Genomic DNA, 18297 nt, shown 5'->3' with positions numbered 1-18297 from the left:
TGTTTGATGGTTTTTCATATACGGGTTTCCATACGGGTGGCTGTGGCTGAGAGAGCAGAGTGGCGGTTCGATCCTCAGTCTTCCCAAAATGCATGCCGAAGTGTCCTTGGGCAAGATACTGAACCCCCAAATGGCCCCTCATAGATGTTGAATGCACTAAATGTAAGTCGACTTGATTTTACTTTGGTCACTTTGAAACCATCAGAACAAGCTGTTAACGCAACTATGAAATCAAACCTTGTGAAATGGATGGGGCTAGAACGACTCAACACTAGAATTATGTTTACCTTGATTCATTCTGCTTTCAAAATATTCACTTTGTTTTCCATCAAAAAGAAGAATATCTGGCCCTTTAGCTGCTAAATGTTCAACAACCATGGGAAGTGTGTGAAGAATTTAAAATGAATAAAACGTCTTGTATTATTGACTCGTTTTTCTAACTCCCTGTACCAATCGAGTTCATTTAAACTTTATTATCCCACACAGAGACATTTATGTGGTTATAGCAGCTTCATTGTTGTTTCCAGTCTGTACTGTGAATATTTGAATGGTATTTTCAAAACAGACAAGAAATATGAAGGGATTTTAGTGTCGTTAGTAAAAGTAGATAGTTTGTGTTCACAGAAACTTAGGTGAAGACATGTGTACAAACATGCAGGTCATTTCTCACCACAGTAGTAAATCTTACCTCAATTAAGTAAATCTAGCAACAAAGGCTCTAAGTTAGAACAACTGCCAGCAAACTCCACCCCGATGATGTTGTGGAAACTCAGACGGCCGACCAATCAAATGACTCTGCAGTACACAGGTTAAAGGTTCTGGCTCTTATCGGGAATGATGGAAACATGACACCTGAGTGAACGTGCCAATTTTGCAAGACAGAGACGGGAGAGAGTGCATCATTTTTGTGTGCATTTGCGATGTTGAACAGGTTGCATCTGGGGGGGGGAAAAAGCAGAAAGAAAAACTCCCCTTCTGGAATTGGGAAGGAGTCCATCACCTTTTTTTGCAGCCGTTTAAAAAACCTGTGCATACCAGCTTATTTTGGTGTAAAAGAGGATGCATTTGGCCAGCCAGTGTTGACTTGATCACTGAGCCATTAAACGACTTTCACAATTATAGGGTTGGCACAGTCCAGCCAAAAATGTAGTACTACAGCTTTAACCAAAAGGATGCCCCACTATTGGATGGTCAATGAGCTTGTGAGATATGTTGATTTGTCAAGAGATGAAGACACATACCACATGCTACCTGTTTTTTTTGACCGTGCAGGACCAGAAAGGGAACATGTAACTGAATTCAGCGTTCGTCTCACATCACTTGAAGTTTCCCTCAAGAGGAGACCCACAATTCTCAGGGCTAAGTGCTCAGCAGCAGCAGCAGCGGCAGCGGCAGTCGCCTGTCTACACTGAAAATATGTTTTAAAATAGGGCTGCATGGAATGCCTCTAATGATGTAATGTGGGTTTCCAAACAGTAACTACATCTGGCAGTGCAACACATTCACGATTCTCAAGGGACAACAGACCATAGTGGAAGAATTGCAGAGCAAACACATCGAACTTAAACACGAGACATAAAACAGCCAACATGCAGCCTTTATCTACCAGGCGTGTTTCATCGCCTGTAGCTTTCATGAAAACCTAACAAAACACATCAGCCTAAATTATTCAAATAAACAGACTGCATGCTTAGTATGAGATAGGAAACTGTACACAGGCACACAGTCATGATTCTGTATTTTATGCATGATGAATCTCAAAGAACCAGGCCTCAGAAACATGTAGAACCACTTAATCTTGTGTAAAGAAACACACAACCACTCGCATGCAACACACGACGCATTTGTCCACATAACACACTCGGTGGCTGTTATTCTCTGCTGTAATTTCACACTCATCTAAAATCAAATCATCATGAATTATGATAAGCATGACATATTTCCATTCTGTGAAGTGTTGCGATGTGAATGTGTGGTGTCGATGATCAAACTCAACCCTCTGTAAAGATTATAGGTTTAGCAGCAGCTTATTAAAATAAACAGGCCAAAAAAGAAACATTGGGGAGGAGAGGAAAAAAAAGATATCCATTTGACATTCCTTTATAATATGCTGGATCCTCCGGTGGAGGCGAGAAAAGCTGCGGCTTGGTACAAAGCCTAGCTATTATATTGTTCTTAGGCGCTCTCCTATAATAGCAGGTTTAATGCAAGTGGAAATTATGCCGATTATGTTACCCGTTAGAATGGGAGACACTGGCGCTCGCTGTCAAAGTCATTGTGCGAGGAGGTCACCTTGTCAATTACATAAGGTTTTGAGCAGTGCATCATGCTCTGCCACCTCCCGTCATCCCTTCACACCATACACTCATCCTCCTATTCTCTCCATCTCTAGCTCGCCCATCTCTCCTTCCATCCACAAAGTGATCAAGCTCTCACCGCCTCTGCCTGCTCCGTCTCTTTCCCCCCTGTGGATGTGCAATGATGAGTGAGTGTCTGACAGAGGCAGGTTTAGGGGAGGTTGCGGTACAGTAATTGCATATCATAGTGTGCTGCAGGTGCAGGTGCACTGACAGTGAGAAGATGTGCAGTAGCAGCAGACACTGCAGGAGAGGTGGCTTTTCTTTGTATATGCTTTCTTTTAGAAAAGGGGGAGTTCAACATGTTGGCAAGTAGGGAACAAAGCTGGGAGCTCATCGAGGTCTAAGTTAGTGATTCCATCTACTTTGCAACAGTTCTCAGTGGAGCTGCTTCCTTGACGGAAAAATCCCAACCAACACCTCTGATAGGGAGATTTTACTGGGAGCCATCAATCAGTCATCAGTTATGGCCCCTTACTAATGGAGCTTGGAGCATGCCTTTGCAGCTAGTAAACAAAACCTAGTGTACAACCTGAAACCAGATGATTGGAGGTTGATATAGATTCAAATCACTGCCCACAGTTTTGGAACGAGACACGTCCACATACTTTTGGCCATTTGGTATATTGCTGCTTAGCTACTTTGCAGTATCAGCCTGGATCCGAGGCTCACTACACTTTAATTTAGAGATTACATTTTCAACGAAATTGTATTATCCAACACTGTCCTAATTCTTAGATTTTAGCTGAGCTTCTTCCTGGCAGTAATTAATATAATCCCACTGTAATCCCTCACTTTCCAATCCTGTACAGTTATTGCACGACAAGCAATATGAGATTATGATATTAAAGGTTAACTATGAGAGATGTTATACAATAATATAGCAGCCAACCAAAAAAATTCTATTTACAGATAAAGTGGAGAAAAGAGCAGAAAAAGAAGTGGTCATATTGTGTGTGTGTGTGTGTTCGTAATGTAGTAACTCTGCTGCAGAGATCACGTGTTCTTGTTTACAGCACATCAACAGCAGCATTGGCTCTTATCACCAATATCTCTCTTGAAATCTTCGTCTGTGTCTGACACATGTACGGCACCACTTTTTCATCCTGAAATATTTGTTTTGCTGTTCACTCACCTCCCTGTGAAATGGTTTGCCCTCCCTTGTGTTTATAAAGCGAGATGGCTACAGCTCCAATTGAGATGTGACCATGACACCCAGGTGGACATGCGAATCTCCACAGTGCCGCTAAACCAGAAACACTGCAGCTGCAAGTTCATTTCATACAGCTTTTAAAAACACACGTACCAACCAAAGCAGCTCACATGGAGGCTCAGACACCGACAGCAGCACAACACATTGATGAGAAGCCAAGGGTCATTTCCCCAGTCTGCACTGCAGCAAGTCAATTCGAAAAATGTCTAATAATGCCTAAAACGGTGTAATTTCTGAGTGTGGTATTTGCTTTTCTTCTCGGCTCTTATGTACACAGAACTTGCTGAGACCATACAGAGAGCGGGGGGTGTGGCCAACACAGCATTTGTTCTGATCTGTGATGTGATGTGTGACATCCAGTGGGAATGAATATTCTTAATATGACCTTTAATGGTTTGAATTTGCAGATAAAGAACAGCACTTGTACTTTGCTTGAGGAAAACATGTGATGATGTCTGTCTGTCACTTACAATATTTACTGTTTGAGTGCTGGACGTTGTGTGCAGAGCCTTTTATATACAGTCTATGCTGCATAGTTAAACTTTGTGTTCATCCTCCCTGGGTTATCGTCAATGAAGCTGTTGTGCTTTCACGATGAACCCGATTCTCTTTTTTGTACAAATATTACTTAACCGTGTTTGGTCAGTGTTGCTGACTCTAGTGTGACATTGAGTGGCAATGAATATTATGTCAGTCTTGAATTTGCAGATAAAGAGCAGCGCCTTTAGTTCGCTTGTGGAAAATACTTTGATGATACGCAGCTTTTCTGCTCATTAAAAACATCGTTACAGGTTTTTCTTCTTTTTTTGTACTTTTACTGCAGTTTAAGAGTTTCATGGTCCAGCATGGGTTGAAATCACATCAATATCTTTTGGCTTTAAACTTGAAATACATGGAGGTAAAGCCAAAGTTTCAGGAAAGGCTAATATTTCATGCAAGATTTCTAGCTTAAAACGTCGATATGTTGCTCATAAAGAAGAACAGTATATTTCAGTGAAATCTATTGATTACATTGCAGCTTTAAGAAATCAGACAAGAAACAAGTTCACTCTAAAAAATGTTGTTGAATAAAAGTTTGTTATCTGAATCTCTTAAGGTCAGAGCCCAGGCCGTGGTCTTCTTCATGGTTTTCTGGCGCTAGGCACGGCAGAGCAGCTGGTCGTCCTTGAGGCTGGCGAGGCTCTTGTTTTGGAGCTCTGGAGGGCTCAAGCATTTCAGGGCAGTCCGAGGAGACAGGGTGGCCTTGGTCTGTCCCATCCACTGCACCAAGGAGCTGAGGTTACAGTCACACCGCCACGGATTGTCATGGACGTGCAGCTTCTTCAGGTCTGAAGAGTCGGACAAGAAAGATTGTTACTACAATGAATGAATTATGCTGCATCAGTAAATGATGCAGTCATTAATCATCTGTTCCTGTGAAAATGGGACAGTGAGAAGACCCCCTGCTGGCATTAGTCTTACTGGGCATATGGGTGAACATGTTTCCATCCACTGTCTTCAGGCGGTTTCCACTGAGAGCCAGCTGAGAAAGCTTGGGCATGCTCCTGAACACATCAGGTGGCAGGTGCTCCAGATTGTTCTTCCTCAGGTAGAGCTCCTGGTTCAATAGTCAGCACATTTACTTATGTTTAGAGGACGAATGTACACTGAGAAAGTTTTGTGCAATGCAATGTTAATGAGAACATAACTAGCTATAAAGGTAGCTGAATCCAGTGATTGTCCGCATAATTACTAGGAAGGTCGCCTAATTGTTCTGTTCTATAAAAAGTGGATTGTTTTACATTGCATATCATTAAGCTTGAAATGAGAATTAATCTATCTGACTTCCTCATCTGTTTGTGTGTAAAAAAGAACCTGTTTCAACCATAAGAAGACAGTATATTACCTGTAGGTTGTCCAGGCCATCCAAAGATGACGGCCTCAGTGAGAACAGAAGGTTGTTGTCCAGGACCAACATCTCCAGAGATTGCAGCGGTTTGAAGGCTCCAGGAGGAACGGTCTTCAGACTGGATATGGAGAGACATTCAGAGTATCCTTATCAACCAATATGGTGAGACATGGTCCTGTAAGTGCTCCCTCAATTCAAAATCAAGTTTTTAACCCTGTTAACATGTCCCAGACTTTTTCTTTTAATCATATCTCATGACCTATGAGCATTTCCATTTTGAAACTGAAGTGTACCTGTGACCTTGCAAAAAAAGATTCAGGCAGCCAGGGTTTCTTTCGTCACATGTAATGAACCAATCCTGTAATCTTACAAGATAGGGCTGCTCCCCCGATGCTCGTTTCTCTGTAGCGTTACGAGCAGTATAAAGAGATTTTACAAGCTATGGTACTTATCTAACTTTAGCAACACATTACTGTTTAATGGGGTAAGCAATTTAAAGGCTTATGTTATCTCTTACTTTTACATTTCTAATTTAAGGAGCTATACATACAGTACATTAATATTCTGACACATTGACATATGGAAGATTCAGTATAATCAGCACTTATTCTTCATCATCGTTTTCTGGTTCAAACATGCCTGAATGACTTTCAAATTTGCCATTGTGACAAATCTGCTAATTCCTATATTTCAGTATAAGTCATTCATTAAACTACTCATTAATCACAAATAGGCAAACTTAGAGTAAAGAGTTTTTTCCCTAATATATTTTATAACTGCTGTAAATAAATAAAAAAGGATGTAGATTCAAAAGTAGTAAATCAATTGTCTAGGACTGGCTACCACAACAATAATGAAGTGCACATTTCCAGATTCAAACCTTTACAGACTAACTGTGCAGTTTAATAGTCCCTGTTTGGGTGAGGGGATTCAAAATGGTCAGTTGGTGAAGTGACCCATCAAGTGATATGTAAATGACTGAGATCTTTTTTTTCTTTTTCTTCTTAGTTCTTGGTTTTAAAATGAAGAGAAGCACTGTTACACTTTCTGACTTTCTTGTTCTCAATCAGGTAACACATCATTGATTCTGAACTAACAATGCACGGTGGAGAAATTGAATTCTTATTCAAAATACCTGCAAAGTCAGTGTGCTTTTGTAATCGCTAGATATGCATGTACATCAATGTGTTGTGACCTGTTATTATCCAAGTTGAGGAACATGAGCTGCCTGAGGCCATTGAAGGCCTTGGGAGACATCCTCTGAATGAGGTTCATAGAAAGGTCCAGAACTTTGAGGGCGGTGAGAGGCTTGAAGGCATTTGATGGGAGAGAGGTGAGCGCATTGAGAGGAAGATCAAGATCTGACAGGTTCTTTAAACCAGCAAACATCTCAGCTTTGAGGACGCCTATCTGGTTCTGTCCCAACATGAGGAAGCGGAGGTTCAGGAGGTCCTACAGATAGGGAGAAAGAATAGTTTCTGTGGTCAGATGATTGTGTCCGCGTATTGAAACCCATCCCCCTCCACACCCTTTACCTGGAATCCCCTCGGTGGAAGGCTGGTGATGTGGTTGCTGTAAAGATTGAGCAGCATAAGTTGTTTTGCACCGGAGAAGGCCTGAGGGTGGATGGAATCGATGACGTTTCGGTCCAGGTTGACACTCTCAATCTTTGGAGTTGATCTCAGAACGTCAGCCTTCAGGTCCGTGATACCATTCTCACCTGTACACACCCGTGGGAAAGTTGGTTACTCATGGAATCATGTCCTACAACTATCATATCTGAAACATCACAAAAATCTTGGGGTTCATTTTTATTACAGCGATGTACCCACCAAGTTTGAGGATCCAAGCGTCAGCAGGCAGATCGGAGGGGAAATCCAGAAGACCCGTCCTGTAACAGTTGACCTCTGACTTTTCTGGACCAGACTTCCTGGAGCATTTACAGAGGTCAGGACAGCTCTCCACAGTCGGTGCCACCCATAGGATCACCAGCATCCAGCACACGGAGAACTGCATCGCCCCTGCAGAATGGAGAGGGTGGAGAGAAGGGGGAAGAGATCATCTCGGGATCGCTTTAACATTGAGAAAACAATTGTATTTATTTTGAGTTGAGCAGTTGAGTTTTATATTTTCTTTCATTTCAATATGTTTTATATACAGTATATTACAGTTGTGATCCTTGTGTCTCACAGAAACAAATGTACTCCCTTTCCTGAGAGAAATCTGTGCAGGAATAGCAATATTTATTTAGTAGCTGGAATTTTTAGATATGAGAAATTTGGTTTCAAAACTCAAAAAGAATTTGAAACCAAGAAACTGACTTCAGAAGCAAAAGTTACAACATAATTAAAATTGATTTAAAATACTCCACTAATCACTCCCTCACTCATCTATTTTTACTTCCCCCTTCCTTAGCAGCTTTTCAGCTATCGATGCTGAAGTTGTCTCACGTCTGCCATGTTGACAGTCACAGGGTTCCATCCCATTGGTTTGCAGCTTTTCAAGTGCTAGTCACCAGTGAACTCACTCCACTAGTCTGCCATCTGAGGCATCGGACACTAATATCAGGAATGGCTTAAATAATTTATGTGACTCTAAACATACAGATGGACAGTGAGTATACAGAGTGAATGTGTTTAGAAGTTGTGGTACTTTTACACAACCATATGTTGGCAGGAGTGACTTCCTTTGGTTTCACTATAATGGGAACAGAAGTCATCACTGTATCACACTAATGATACCTTCATGTTGTATATAGAGGCAATGGTAATAACTCGTCTGCCAGGAGGCACCCATTGACAAATGACGTTTCATTTTTCATTTTAACTTGTTATCTAAAGTAACTTGGACCAACATGATTATTTCATATATTAATCACTGTCCATATCTGAAAAATTTACATTTTACAAGCACAGTAGCAGGAAAAACATTTACACTTATTAGACCTGATAAATGCAATATGTGACAGTTATTAATTGGGGCAGGACATGTTTTTCCATTGCAAAGCTTTTCTATTGGCGACATTTCAAGAGACAACACGTAAAATAAAGGACTGCCACATACTCACATGATCCTTCATTAAATGAGTGTCAAGCATTAATAAAAAATCTCCGTCATATTTTTGTACAGCATGAGGGTGATGAAATTAGCATTATTCCTCTCGGTTCCAAGATATATAGTTAGTGAGTAGTCCGTCATAACAGATGCCATTTTGTTGCAGGTGAGTGATGATGGTAGGATTTAAAAGTCTAACGAAACAAAGAACAATAATCTCCAAACCCCACACAGCAGTGTCGAGGGAAAATGCTGCTCATTTAGCTCAGCTTATGAAAGAACAGAGTATAATGCATGTGTCTGCAGGATGCTCTGTCACCATTACCAAGGAGGACCCAACTGCAGAAGCAAGGCAAAGTTTAATTTAATAGAATAAGAGGCTGACAGTCTCAAACAACTCTGAGTAAGGTTATTCAACACTGAAACAGTCAAGCAGCAAATCATAGGTTAAACTGGGAAACAGGGCAGGAATAAACAGGACTGAAACGAATCAAACTGACCACATGACCTTACAAAGACAAAATGAAACACAGACGATAAGGGAGGCAGGGATAACTGACCACAGGTGAAACACATCGGAACAGGTGCAGAAGATCATGAGGGTGGGACACAGGACAAGGACTGGAGGCAAAGGGAAAACACACAAGGAATGAAGTTTCAAAATAAAACATATATATAATGTAAAAACTAGAGGGCAAACAATGTCAAATCCAAAAATCCAAGAGGCCAGACACAACAGTACATATCATAAATCAAAAGTCCCAATATGAAGTCTCTCATTGGTTCAAAGCCAGTGCAGAATCATAACATCGTCAACTATTTCTTCATTATTCCTCTTTAAAGTTGTCTTGGTGCTGAATTAACTGTAAAAACTCATGCAGCTCATGAAAGCTTTTTTTCTCTAATGATAATATTTGCAGGTGTTCAATCCAGTTTCAGGCTTTACCAGGCAAAGTAGTAAATACAAACCAACACATCCAATATGGTTACTTGATTAGAAAGATCTGATTCATGAAAAACTCCACTTTCACTTTTTTTAATATCAAAAACACTTTTTAATTTGATCAGAGCACTAAGACCTTATTTGAATGTGAATTAAGCTTTTTCAGGTTTTCTCTTTCCTCTTGTGTGCTGTTTAGGTTTTTTATGAATGTAAAAGATCTCAAAAGTTTAAAAGTCCACAGTAAAAGGAGCTCCTCTCCCACACAGAAAACATGGCATCTGAAGCATCACCTCAGTAGTAGTCTAGCAGATACTTCCGCGTCATGCTGTTAGTTTGAGTTATAGATTAAGAGGAATACACCAGTAATTGCAGCTTGTCTGTTCCTAGGATTTACTTGTAAAATAGTTACATATACAACTCATGAAAGCTACGTCAGTTTACTGTGCTTTCTCTGTAGCAGCCAGGTGGACCGCAGAGACGACAGAGCTGCAGCAGATCAGTGACAGGCTGAGGAAAGAAATCTCTCAGAGTTTATTCCCATGAGCAAAAAGACTGAATTCTGGGAACTCCAAGAGCTCAATGGTCGAAGTGGAAAGAGGTGATGATGGACAATTATATATTATATTTACAGTTTTGGGTTATCTAGTTGGATGCTAGTCAACAGGTACCTCAGTTAAATTAGCATTTTCAAATCTAACCACGTGTCTGTTCACATGAGTGGCAGAGTTCTTAATTACAGGCCAATCAGCATCAGATCAGACACAGAGAATTTAATGAGCGACAGGATGAAACTGTGACGACCTTGGGGAAATTAGATCACTTCAGTGGCCGGAGTTATCAGCCTGGTAAAATACACAGCGTGGTTTCACGATACTAGAAGAGAATAAGTAGAATATTTTAAAGTAAGCACAGTATGGTAAAAAGCGATGGAATCATTTGATAGAACATTTGATTTGGTTGTTATTTTCAACTTATCAAGCCAACTAGAATGAGTATTAATAAATTGTTGACTATTATGTGATTTTTGTCTCAGATTTACTATTGAATACTGCTAGTAAAAATTATTATGACTACTACATATATAAGACATATTAAGAATGCAATTCAAGAGACTGAATGCCTTCTCCGCTACTTAATCGAGTAAAGTGCTGAGTAAATGAATGGGAAAGGGAACGTATCTATTGGGAGCAAGTTAACAGAGTGTATGTTTGAGTCCTGTTTGACTGTTATTCTAATGATCTGACTGGTGAGCAGGCAGGCTGATAACTCATACATATCCCAGTATGGACAACAACCACAATATGACCTCTGGCCTTTGAAACACCTCAGGGTGACTTCCAATGTGGATTCACTTTAAAAGGACCAGCACCTGAGGAACAATTGCTCTTTCAAATCAACACCTCATCCATTGAGTCACATTTGGCTCCATTCCCCAAAACTGATTCGAGAAGCCCGCACAAAGACCCGACCAGTTCCTCCATAGAGACAAAGAAACCCACCTCCCCCTCCCTCATCCCAGAAGAGACACAACCAATCCTCCTGCAACCTCACAGCTATAAGTGCCAATACAAGGGCTTTACAGCAGCAAACAAATAAGTATCAATGAAAGAAAAGTGTTTAACATTGTTATTAACTGTAGCAACCTTGTATAGTTTTATTGTAAACTTTAAGGTTAGTTTGTTTGGTTTCAAATCATTTTTATTCCTAATGATTAAACGTTTGCCTTATTCCGATGGTTATAATAAAACCATATTAATCCCCTATTGTGATATTAAATAAAATGTAAAATAAATATAAATTATCATCATAAACTGAAAAAACAAAGGGTCAAATGTCTCTGTAAGGACGGCAGTGTACGAAAAAGGCGAAATGTTTTGACTCTTCAGTTATGGTGAGAAGTTTTTCCCACTGTTCTAAACAAAAAAGCGTTTAAAAAAAAGGAAATAAGTCATTCTAAAAATTAGGTAGGTAGGTTTGCAGCACAAAGTTATTAGGCATAATATCTAATAGCATTTTTAAGCCAAATTTGTGAAAGGAAGGCTGGCAAAGAAAAATAGGAGATGAGAAAGTTGACCTCAACAAATAACTAAAGCTACAAATGTAAAGCACTATTAAACATGTTTTATTTGCTGACATACTGAAATGTGGGAAGCCCACCCCCATGTCCACACTCTGCTGTGATGCACAAAGAGCAGCTTTTCATCAATAAAAACATGAACATGTCATTAATGTTGCATTCAAATTAGTTCAAGTGCGTTGATTTCTCCCAATCAACAGGGAAGTCCATCAGAGAAATGTAATAGTAAGACACGGGGCTTGTTTGAAAGCAGTCACATGTGTTTCTCCTTCTGTTGGTGCCACTTACCTGAACAGGCTCCTTCAAAACAACACTTCAGGTGTCCTCTCAATCAGATACAATTCAATTTTCCCCTTAGAAGTGTCCGTTACTGCTGCCTGTGGCCTCACCTTCACCAAGCATTTAAAAACTCTACTTTTAATTATTTTTCAATATGAGGAAGCGCTGCAGAAGTCTCAGTCCCTCCTGACGGGTAGATGAAACTATGCATCATATGAAGCTGCAGTCAGACTAGACACGAAGGCAGCTACACAACACTAGCCAGTGTGGTGGTGTGGGAACACGGCCTCAGCAGACGGTCAACGCAGCGTGTGAAACTCTCTGAGGCACAAGTTCTGCAATGTCACAGAACCCAGAGAAATGTGGCATCCACAGATTATGGCTCTGGTCCATGTTACACTGCCAAGTCTACTGTGTGTGTGTGTGTGTGTGTGTGTGTGTGTGTGTGTGTGTGTGTGTGTGTGTGTGTGTGTGTGTGTGTGTGTGTGTGTATGTGTGGTCCAGGTATTTCTTATTACATTACATTTTATTTAGCTGACACTTTTTGTTAAAGGAAGGCTGAGTGGTAGAGCGTTCGTCCTCCAACCAGGAGGTCAGCAGTTCGATCCCCATTCTTGCCCATCTGCATGCTGAAGTGCCCTTGGGCAAGATGCTGAATCCTGAATTGCCCCTCATAGAACAAAACAAGTGCTGCTAATAGATGCACTTTATGAATGGGTGTGTGAATGGGTGAATGGCAAACTGAACTGTAAAGCGCTTTGAGTGGTCATCAAGACTAGAAAAGCTCTACATGAATACAAAACCATTTACCATTTACTTTTATCCAAAGCGACTTACAATAAGTGCATTCAACCATGAGGGCACAGACCCAGAACAACAAGAATCAAGTAAGTACATTTTGCTTCAAAAAAGCCAAACTACAAAGTGCTACATGTAAGTGCAACAAAATTATTATTATTTATATTTTTTTTATGTTTTATTGTATTTTTATCTACGGTGTAGTCGGAAGAGATGTGTTCTCGTTCCACCATTTAGGATCCAGGACAGCAAACAGTCGGGATTTTGTTGAGTGGTTATCTCGCAGTGAGGGAGCAACAAGCCGATTGGCAGATGCAGAGATGCAAGGTTGAAAACTGTTTTATTCACAAATGCATTTAACTAAGCTATTTTATATTGTCATACCATCATTGTATTTCAGTTCATTCGAAAGTTCTAGCTATTTCATTTATATTCATTATAATAAATAAATAATAAATATAATATCAATTATTTTGAAATTTTGAGATTCAGATTCTTATTATTTTCTTGTATCTGTTTTTACTATTAAACTGTGCTTTCAGACTTGATATTGTTTTAATTTAATTTGCTGTCCCTGTGCAGCACCTTGAATCGACCTCAATGGTGCTTTATAAATAAAATTGCCTCTCCCATTAAAATATTATTTCCCGACTGTGAATAATTAGATTTTTATCTACTTCGCTTTTTAAAGACAAGTGGTCAATTGTTGACGAAGGGATCGGTAATTTCATTTTCTCAATCATTATCAGTGATTTATAATCTTTAAAGTCCTGATGTAGCTCCAGAAGATGGTGATTGTTTCTAAATCAGGGGGTCTGAAGGGGCCACGGTCTACACAGAGGGGCCATCTGTATCTCCAACGTCCATTCACAACTCCTGATTCACTAATCGATTCCTTTTTTAGCTCGCTAGCTTTGAGCAAAGCCACAAGTTAATGAATGTGTTTTTGAAATTGTTCAAACACATTGTGTAGTTCTAAAAATCGTAGGAAATAAAATATCTTAACAAATTGTCATTTGTATTGTCAGTGTTGTCCCTACGTTTGCTCTGGGGGACACCAATACTGCAGCATAGAGCTCGAGGACTTTGTTACTTCAATGTTTTGTCAAAGGTTTTTTATCATAGATGCACCACCAAGGTAAAAAAAGAATGGCTCCAACAAAAGTTTTACACGTCTGAACAAAGCAGTCACTTAATCAAATTCTAAATATTTTTCAGAAAGTGGGTGCAGGTAGTTAACATCTTTCTGTGGCCGTTTGTGACACACATTATTCCACAGGCTCGTCGATGTGGCAGCAGCTGCATGTGGAACTGGGTCAGGACCGTAATTCCTTATGAGAAGAGAGAGCAGAGCAACTGGCAAACATGTCACTGTCTGTTACACAGCAACGAGGGAAGGAGAACGGAGGGGAGAGGGAGAAGGAACTGGGAGAAAACAATGATGGAGCAGAAGGGTGGAGATTAAGAAGCGAGAGAGCAGGCGAGGAGGAGTGGGAGGAGAAGGAAAGGGATCAGAGTGAACGTGGAAACAGAGGGAGGATGAGAATGTGTAAGAGAACAGAGGGAGAGAAACAGTGGAAAAGACTGATAGATTAAGAAAGCAAGAATAAATGGAGCAGGGGAGGAGAGCATGGGCCAAAACTGTGCCGCACGACGCTGGGATTAATCGAGACGTGCTGGGGAAGAGAGGCAGCAGATAGACAGCTGTGCTGACTGGACCGATTCTATTGTCAGAGGAAGACCAAAGATCCTTTTCGAACAGAGGCAGCGATATACACACACACACACACACACACACACACACACACACACACACACACACACACACACACACACACACACACAGTAGGCAAACCATCTGGAAGTGTCATTATCCAACCTTCACAGAGATAGGGAGAGAGACACGGATCAGATAGGAAGAGAGACTGGAGAGTGTGTGTGTGTGTGTGTGTGTGTGTGTGTGTGTGTGTGTGTGTGTGTGTGTGTGTGTGTGTGTGTGTGTGTGTGCTTAAATAAGGCTCGTAGTACAGCACCAAACAGCACACTTTAGAACTGCGAAAGAAGTGAATTGGGTTTCTTTTTTTTCTAAGGCCAAATAAATGAAAATAAAAATTATAATAATAATAACAATAACAATCAACCTAATTGAAAAAAATGTTGGTCTGTATTTTGAAAGCGTATGTTGTGAACGCTTCACACTGTGGCATGTCTATAGTTAATTGCTGGAGAAAGTGCAGTGCCAGGTTTAGTGCGATTTGGACACTTGTTACATTCAATGTAAATACAAATGTAATAAACAGACGACCAGTGCTTTGCAGCAGTCAGTGGGGGCGGGGCAGTGGGCGGGGCAGTGGGCGGGGCAGTGGGCCTTCAGTCTGCGCACTGAGCTGAGCATGCCGCCTGACGTTCCTCAGTGAAACTACAGCAGTGAGGGTCAACTGGATCCAACTTCCAAGATCACTTTGAGAATTTGATTATCTTCTTTAACCGAATCTCCATCATGGCAACAACATTCATAAAATCACTTGTTGTTTGGCAATTTGTCCTCAAAGTTAAATCATAGTGTCCGTTATGTTGGTACACTGCTGAGTTACAGAGCCTTTATTTTGAAAGGTTGTGAGCGTGTGTCTGAGGATCGTGTCGATTGCTTGACAGACCTCTGAAAAACATGCAATGTCTGAAAGTAACATCAGTTCATTCAGACTTATGGATAAACCACAAGCATGAACAGTATTAACTGGGGGACGAGGCGGCCCCTGGTGTGGGGCGAGGCTTCAAAGAGCATATGATAGACCTTTTTCACAGGCGCCATTTTGACATTGATATTTTGACTTGAAATAGCAGGTATAAAAAAATATGTTACTAAAGAGTAATGACAATTCTGTGCTATTTAGGCAGAGCCTTAACGAAATGTGATGAGCAATGTGTGTTTACATATGTTTCATGTCAAAACGGCACCTGTGAAAAAGGTCTGTTACAACCGAGCTGGAGCTGTGTGAAACCCAAACAGTGAGCTAAAAGACCGGAGAGGAACCGCCAAATCAGGTAATATGTATTGGTTAGTTCATTTTTCACCTCTTCATATTATCTTTTGATTGATTATCAACATATAAAATGTTGCTTTTATTTCAGGAGGTCGTGAGTGAGTTTTAAACCAAAAACCTTTTTCGTTGCAAAGTGAGGACATGGAGATTTGGCTTCTCACCTAAAGCAGAGAGGAATATCAGGTCTTACAAGTGCTGCCACAACTTGAAGCCTTCGGAGTTTCAGAGCCTGCTGTTCAAAGTGTCTCTGTGATGAGAAGCTAACAACAGGCCTTGTGGGCAGGTTTCCCTCAGGCAGATGTTGACTGTAATGATGCCCCAGCTCAACCAGCCGAGCCAAATCAACCATTGCCTATTTAGAGGAAGGTCTTTGATTGCTCCCCGCAGGCTAATGGCTCGTCCCACGTTAGGGCCCCCACGCTCCGTCTCCTCCCAGGTTAACTGTGGGAGTCCTGAGATTGCAGGGACACTGCCAGACCATAATGAACACACATAATCACCATGGTAATGATGTGAGAGTGAGCGTGGTGGCACTCGGCTGCAGCAGAGAGAAACAGGTGTGAAGATGGCTCATAGGATTATTAGTATAGCTGTAGCTTCTTCATGTTTTCACATAGAAATTAAATAATACTTCCTGAATATGGATGAAAGATCTTCTTTACAAAATCTTGTAAGAATCTAAAATTGAATGGAGAGATGTCACCTATCTTCATTCACAGTGTAGGTTTCCCCATGAACAGCATTGTCCTTTCAAAAGTTGCAGCAGTGCAGTATCCTTCCAGGGCAGGAAAGTGATATAACTCCATGCTAATGTGCATGACACAGACTTCCTTACATCTCTGGCTGATCTCTGATCTCTGTGAAACTGGAGAAAATCCAAAAGAGAATGTTCTATTGTTATTGTCATCATTATCTCCTCGATCTCCGTCCTACGACACTAGAGAGTTTCCACGTGTCCGTTTCTTGCTTACTCAGCTGTTAGCTGAGATCCCGGCATCAAAATCAGGTCACAATGAAGGTGCCTCTACTTCTTATGTAAAAAACATGTCCATCAAACACCTCATTACAGCATGAATCACAGCGGGAAAATTATTCTGCGCAATCCACAGTGCTGACACCTCCGATATCGAGCCGTCAAAGACACTAGTGATGAGCAGGCTGGTTGTGCCGGGCTGAGTCTGCTGCGCAGGCACGTGTACAGTAAGGACGAAAGGGGAGCCTGTGTGTATACTGGTGTGTATGCGCGGTGTGTAGTTGTACACTTTGCACTATAGCTGCATGTGCGATTAAAAGCAGGGAAAGCCTTTTTGCATCCTGTCTTAGCTGTTTGCCTGCAGCACCTGCCACTGTGTCGTCTCTGGCAGCAGAACACACACGTCTCTGAGCCGGGTGCTGAGCTGGCCTCCTTCTGCCTCCTGACTCATCTCTCTGACAAACAAATGGAAGAGATCAGGTTTTTTATTATTATTTGGTGCACAGATTCTATTAAATGTGCTTCTACTAAAATTAGGAGAAAACACAAAAGCACTGTAAAAAAGCTAAAGTGTAACTACAGGATACTTTTGCTGATGGTATTTTGCATCACTTTTATTATTATTAAGTTTTTGCCTGAGTTAGTAAAGTGCAGAGAAAAAGAAGAGAGAGATGATGGCATGCAACAAAGGCTGCGAAGCCATATCTGCAAGGGACGTATCAGGAGGACATCACATGGCAATGAATGGTAAATGGTCTGTTTTTATACAGCAGCTTGATGACCTCTCAACGTGCTTCACAGTGCAGTTTTGATATTCACAATAATGCAATGCATCTATGTGCAGCCCGCTCTCTGAGCCATCTGAGGCAATGTGGGGTTCAGTATCATGACTGACGACGTAGGCATGCAGAATGGGGGAGTTAGTGGACAGATTATTATTATTAAATTTTTTTGCACAAGTGTGTAAAGTGCAGAGGGAAGGAAGCACGGCATGCGACAAAGGGTGCCATAGCAACCCCCTTTTTTCATTTCATTTTCGAGTGAAATTGGCTGGATTACAGGATTTGGTTGATGAGGACCCTGAGGTTAAATGAAAGTCTGGTTAAGTAAGAGAGAATCTTAGAATGCGGAAAAAATACAAAAATAGATGGATTTGATACAATAATGATATATAAACATTTTTTTTATATATATTTGGCATTAACCTCTTCAGTTGTAAGAGACTATAAATACCACAGTAGCACTGTCCTGGGACAGAGGCAACCACAAATCTTAGGTGGAGCTTTTTTATCATTTTAATTAAACCGAGGAAGATGTGGGCTTGTTTAATACACAGCAGCATATAACATCTTTAGCCCGTTTTAAATACGTTTGGAAATGCATGTGAGCATACGAATTATATGATATCATGGAGAAAAAGAAGAAAGATGTTTTGAGCAGCGGTTTATGTGTGTGAGGATAGAACGGGATTTATAACAGACTGGATTGACAGACTGAAATAAAGCACCAAAAGCCCAGTATGAGTACGAAAGTGTGTGTGAGAACAAAAAATTTAACCACCGGGCTATTTTATGCTTCACGCTCTCCTGACTTCAAAGAGATTTTAAAATCAATTAGTTTTGTCAAACCATCTCTCTCTCTCTCTCTCTCTCTCTCTCTCTCTCTCTCTCT

The 18297-nt window shown here is 40.8% G+C and overlaps 1 protein-coding gene across 1 annotated transcript; it reads right to left on the bottom strand.

The window, feature by feature from the left end:
• Nucleotides 1-4401: 4401 nt before the first annotated feature.
• On the bottom strand, nt 4402-7473 carry si:dkey-1j5.4 (leucine-rich repeat-containing protein 15). The gene is made up of 6 exons (XM_035144304.2): nt 7291-7473; nt 6994-7178; nt 6654-6910; nt 5456-5576; nt 5032-5167; nt 4402-4898 (listed from the first exon to the last, which is right to left on the bottom strand). Exons 1-6 carry the CDS (start codon nt 7451-7453, stop codon nt 4708-4710), a joined length of 1053 nt encoding a protein of 350 aa, XP_035000195.2. The 5' UTR covers nt 7454-7473; the 3' UTR covers nt 4402-4707.
• Between the last annotated feature and the right edge of the window lie 10824 nt (nt 7474-18297).

This window comes from Hippoglossus stenolepis, chromosome 20, assembly GCF_022539355.2.
Source record: "Hippoglossus stenolepis isolate QCI-W04-F060 chromosome 20, HSTE1.2, whole genome shotgun sequence".
NCBI lineage: Eukaryota > Metazoa > Chordata > Actinopteri > Pleuronectiformes > Pleuronectidae > Hippoglossus > Hippoglossus stenolepis.
The sequence above is the reverse complement of the archived record's forward strand: the minus strand, read 5'-3'. Positions and strand labels throughout refer to the sequence as shown.